The following is a 5,957-nucleotide window of genomic DNA, read 5'->3' on the forward strand; positions in this document are numbered from 1 at the left end:
GCCACCTTAGGTGTATGTGGCTGGCGCCTCAGCTGCTTGAGCCACAGGCGCCGAGCCAGTTTCCTTTTTTAAAGAAAGTATCTAAGCCCTAAATAAAAGCAGTAATATTTATGACAATTCTCTTTGATGAATCAAGAGGCCAAACTCTATATTAATACTCTCCACAGAAGATGTGATAATCTTTTCTGTCAGGTCCTTAGCACTGGACTTACTAAGATTCTAAAAAAAGTAACATTCTTTACCAAAGGATTTAAGTTTGGTGTGCAATTCTCCAAGAATAGAAAAGGCCAAGAGGACAGAACTGATGGGCGGCATAGGCGTCTTCTCCTCTTTCTGGGATTGTTCAGTGCATAAATGAAGTTCCGTTTGTAGGCAAGATTCCCAACTGCTGGTATCTAAAAAAATGGGGGAAATATCAGCTGCCTCAGCAATATAAGATGTTTCCACTTCTATTCCTCAGAGCCCGTTCTCTACTGAGATTCTTAATGTAGTCTTATTCAATATACTTCTAATCCAAGCAAATATTAATTATGACATACATGCCCTTGGCATCACTCTAAAACAGGAAATAACTTTTATCAGCATGTTCAAACAATCAAACTAAGAAAGATAATGTATCTACAAGAAATCCTTACTACATATATTGTTTTGTTAATTTTTTTAGGGTCCTACTCTATACCTAGGCTGGATAGAGTACAGTGGCACAATCACAGCACATTGCAACTTCTAACTCCTGGACTCAAGTGATCCTCCCACGTCAGCCCCTCAGAAGCTGGGTCTATAGGCATGCACCCACCATGCCTGGCTAGTTTTTAAACTTTTTTGTAGAAACAGGGTCTCACTGCATTGCTTAAGCTGGTCTCCAATATCAGGCCTCAAGCAATCCTCCTACCTGGGCCTCCCAAAGCACTTGGATTATAGGCATGAGCTGCTGTACCCGTGAATAAGGGAATGAAGATAAGGAATAAAAAAATGAGATCTTAGTTTCAAAGACCCCTTCTATGTTCTTCCTGCCAATGTTTAAATGGCAGTGTGTGCCAAAACAAAGAATTCAACACATCTGCCATTTTCTTTTAATTTACAGTCTACCTGGAATAGAACCTAAACTTTTCTAGATTATTTCCTTCAAAATACCCAATATACATACATATATGGATACAAATTATCTATGTACACACATATATACAAACAATGTATTTGTAGAAATAAATGAGTTATTTTACTCTAAGGTTATTTACTAATGATAAATCCCAGTCATGCTGGCTCTTAATTTTTTTTAAATCCAAAAATTCTTTACTTAAGAAGTAAAAGCAGGGGTGGCGCCTGTGGCTCAAAGGAGTAAGGCGCCGACCCCATATGCCAGAGGTAGCAGGTTCAAACCCAGCCCTGGCCAAAACTGCAAAAAAAAAAAAAAGAAGAAGAAGTAAAAGCAATTAAGAATAGTACTGAATCCTGTCTAGAAGTTTTAGAATAAGAAACAGGCTAGACACTGATATTCCATTTAACTGGAAAGTTTAGTTCCACTAAGTATTTGTATTTACATATGCACACTCATCCATAATATATTTGGAGGCCCAACTGAAAATAGGAAAGGGAGAAGGGAAAAGACTGTGACATTTTCCTTGAAATACTCTAGATTTCAAGATCCAGTGTTGGAAAATACCCCAGGCTTAATGGCATAACCTTTACACAGACCCTCAGAAGTTTTACTCTCATGGCAAACAACACATCAAAGAGGACTCACATCCAGAGATGGGCAGAGGGGCTGAAGCTAAGTAGCATAAATTAAAGCTAGGGCCAGAATAATCCTACTTCTTCACCATGCAAAGCACCTCCTATTTCATGATTTTGGCACCATCTTTTTCTCCAAGAACTGAAAAGGTGTGAGCCAAACCCCTCCTCTACCCATAAGCCCACTGCCTTCCCCCCATCTTCTTTCCTCAGCAAGAGAAAGAATAGCTGAAGAGCTCCTTGTAGATTTTTAGTCAAAATAAACGGTTGTGATTAGAATAGGTATGGCCTACGAGGAGAAACAGTATGGCCTCAAACTGCTCCCACCTCCTCCAGCACACCCTCACCACATGGAACAAAACCATTCAATCATTTTTCCTCCCTTTCCAAGGAAAAGGACAGAAGGAGGGATGAATGGAAGGGAAGTACGGTGAGGGCATATTAGGGACCCAGAGGAGTCGGTCCTAAGAAAGCATCTTGCTTAACATAAGAATTCAGTATAGAGATGGAACCTTCTCATCTGCCAATACAAAATACTTAGAGTATATTCAACACCAAACTGGTTCAGGCAGATTAAGCAAAGCAGTCCACCTGAAGTCAGCAGCACCTTTTGATGGTGGGAACTTCCATACAATCAGCTTCTGCCACTCTTCTCCAAGGTGATATAGTATGTTCTGTTTCTGTATTGTGAGCTCCATGCTGAGAGATTTCAGTATTTTTAAATCAAAGCATTTTCTGGATTTTAATAACTTCAAGCATTTCTGTGCCTAGTGGTGAAATGGAATCATTGTTAAACATTGCATCTGGACTCAGGGCAATTAGAATATATTTTTATTATGATAAAGAATGCATGGAATATAAAATTTATAAAAACCAAGAAGAGCACTAAGGCTTATGCTTTGGAGAAAGCATTTAGTACCTCTTCTAGACGCTGAGCAGCAGTGACATACTTCTTCTCTGTTAATGCACAATTGTATTCCTCAATAGCAGTAGAAAACTGAAAAGTATAATATTTTACACATCCTGTTATTTCAAGTCTGTTTGCTTGTTTTTAAAATATGAAAAGAAAAAGAAACATTGTATAGTCAGGGGATATCCACTGAATAAGACCAATCAAAAATAAATAAATAACTCACAATCAAAGCACAAAAGCTTAAGTTGAGTTTACTGACCTCTTGGAGCTGTTTTAGCAAACTTAGTACAACTGAGTCTCTTTCCAACTGCTGCTTCAAGTCTGTAAATTCAGCAGTTGATACATGAAGATCCCGGCGGACCTAATTCACACATCAAAAATAAGTACTTTTAAGTTATACTATACATAAGAAATAAAACATTTTGGCTCAGCGCCCGTAGCTCAGTGGCTACAGCACCAGGCACATACGCTGGAGCTGGTGGGTTTAAGCCTGACCCAGACCTGCTAAACAACTACAATAAAAAAAAAAAATAGGGCAGCACCTGTGGCTCAAAGGAGTAGGGCATGGCCCCACAAGCAGGAGGTGGCGGTTCAAACTCAGCCCCGGCCAAAAACTGCAAAAAAAAAAAAATAGCCACACACTATAGTCCCAGCAACTTAGGCAAGAGAACTGTTTAAGCCCAAGAGTTTGAGGTTGCTGCAAGCTGTGACGCCACAGCACTCCACTGAGGGTGACATAGTGAAACTCTGTCTCAAAAAAGAAATAAAGAAAACATTTACAGTTAATCAATAAGCTTTATTACGTCAACATAACTTATGTTAAATTCTTTTCCTTTTAGAGACAAGAGCGTCTCTGTCATCCAAGCTGAAGTGCAGTGGTATGATCATAGCTCAGTGCAGCCTCAAAACTCTGTGATCAAGCAATCCTCCCGCCTCATTCTCCTAAGTAGATAGGACTACAGGTGAGTGCCACTACACCCAGCTTTATGTTGAAATTTAAATGCTACTTAACCTGTATTAAGCCCCACCATTCCACTGAAACTGTGCTCATCAAAAAACAGAACAATCAACTCCCTGTTGCTAAATCCAAAGCATACATTACCGTAACAGTCGCATGTCATTTAATGATAGGGATACATTCTGAGAAATGCATCCTTAGGTGATTCTGTCATCATGTGAACCCTATAGAGTGTACTTAACACAAACCTGGATAGTACAGTGATCTCAGGCTACAAACCTGTACAGCATATTACTGTACTGAATGCTGTAGGCAACTATAACACAACAGTAAGTATTTGTGTACCTAAACATAGAAAAGGTACAATAAAATTACAGTATAAAGGATTTTTTAAAACATAGGCAGTTACCATGAATGAAGCTTGCAGGACTAGAAGTTTCTCTGGGTGAAACAGTGAGTGGTGAATAAATATGAAGGCCTCGGACATCACTGTACACTACTGCAGTCTTTACAAACACTGTACACTTAAGCTACACTAAATCTATTTTTTAAATATTTTTCTTTCTTCAAGAATAAATTAACCTTACTTTGCTCAAATCTTTTTAAACTATTTAACTCTTGTGTAATAACAGTTTAAAACAAATATATTATATGGCTATACAAAAATAGTTTCTTTATATTCTTATTCTATAAGTTTTTTTCTATTTTTAATTTTTTTTTAACTTTTTAAATTTTCTTGTTAAAAACTAAAACATACACATTAGCCTGGGCCTAATCCTAGGATTATAATCAGGACTATTAAAACATCACCAGGCCAACAGGAATTTTTCAGCTCCATCATAATCTCATGGGACCACCTTCAAACATGCAGTTAGTTTATCACTGACTAAAACTTCATTATGTAGCGCAACCCTGTATTGAACTAGTTAACAGTACACTGTAACTCTCCTTTCCTCTACAGTTCTCTACAGATTTTCCTCTTAATTCTCTAGCCATTCCTTTTTCACCTTCTTTTGGGGGCTTCATTTTCCTTCTACCATTCCACACATACTGACATTCCTTTCTCAATGGTCGTCTTCTCACTCTGAACCAGCAGTTCTCAACAGGAGGTAATTTTACCCCCCTTCACCCAGGACATTTGGCAATGTCAGAACACACTGGTTGTCTCACTGAAGGAGTTCTACTGGCATCTAGTGGACAGAGGCCATGGAGACTGCTAACACACTGCTAACAGTGTATACGACAGACATCCACAACAAAGAACTCCCCAGACCAAAACACCAACAGTGTCAAGGCTGAGACACCTTGCTCTGTTACACTTTCTCTGGGATTTCTTGACTATTCCAATGGCTTCAGTTACTAAGTGCTGCTATCTCAAGTCTACGTCATTTTCCTAAACTCCAAACATATACAGAAGGGGTGGGGTTGCAAACTGTCCACTAAAATCCATTTTCCCTTTTTCCATATTAATGGCGCTCAAATATTATATATTTTCAGCTCCTTCACAATTCAGTGTGACCATATCTAAGATCTTATCAATGGAATGTTAACAAACGTGCTGTGTACCCAACTCTGAGTCTTAGGAAAATAGTAGTGCCTCCTCCATGCCCCCTCTTTGCTCTTAACCTCCTGCCATAATCTAGACATCAGAAGAGACCAAGACTGAACCATATAAACAACAAAATCCTAAAAGCAGTGCTTCTCAAACAGTACCATGTATACATATTACTTGGCGAATCTCATTAAAATATAGATTCTGGGCTTGGCGCCTGTGGCTCAAGTGGCTAAGGCGCCAGCCACATACACCCGAGCTGGTGGGTTCGAATCCAGCCCAGGCCTGCCAAACAACAATGATGGCTGCAACCAAAAAAAATAGCCGGGCGTTGTGGCAGGCCCCTATGGTCCCAGCACCTTGGGAGGTGGAGGCAGGAGACTGGCTTGAGCCCAGGAGTTGGAGGTTGCTGTGAGCTGTGATGCCATAGCACTCTACCCAGGGCGAAAGCTTGAGGCTCTGTCTCAAAAAAAAAAAAAAAATACAGTTTCTGCTTCTGATATCTGGACTTGGGCCTTTGACCCTGTATTTTTACCAGTTGCCAATCCTGCTGTTCTACAGACTTTTTTAAAAACAATTCTCTAGAAGTCTCTCACATTTCTATACACTAGTTTCTTGTGAAACAGAGACTATCTTTAGTTCTGGGCTACCTTTTCAAGGATGTCTATTTAGTAAACAGCCTTTGAAGATAGAGATGGTGTCTCCTGCAAAAGGGAGGCATGCTTTCTAATTATAAGATTCAGAGCTTGGCGCCTGTGGCTCAAGCAGCTAAGATGCCAGCCACATACACCTAAGCTGGTGGG

General features: G+C 39.6%; 1 protein-coding gene across 1 annotated transcript in view; it reads right to left on the reverse strand.

The window, feature by feature from the left end:
• ZW10 (zw10 kinetochore protein) overlaps nucleotides 1-5,957 on the reverse strand; it is a 44,290-nt gene that overhangs the window by 30,886 nt on the left and 7,447 nt on the right. The window contains exons 3-6 of the mRNA XM_003794756.3: nucleotides 2,904-3,005; nucleotides 2,651-2,728; nucleotides 2,339-2,498; nucleotides 243-395 (exon numbers count right to left, since the gene is read on the reverse strand). Coding sequence (XP_003794804.1) covers nucleotides 243-395; nucleotides 2,339-2,498; nucleotides 2,651-2,728; nucleotides 2,904-3,005 — 493 coding nt within the window. The remainder of the gene's footprint in view (nucleotides 1-242; nucleotides 396-2,338; nucleotides 2,499-2,650; nucleotides 2,729-2,903; nucleotides 3,006-5,957) is intronic.

The sequence above is a fragment of the Otolemur garnettii genome, unplaced genomic scaffold (genome assembly GCF_000181295.1).
Source record: "Otolemur garnettii isolate 467f Iridium unplaced genomic scaffold, OtoGar3 scaffold00086, whole genome shotgun sequence".
NCBI lineage: Eukaryota > Metazoa > Chordata > Mammalia > Primates > Galagidae > Otolemur > Otolemur garnettii.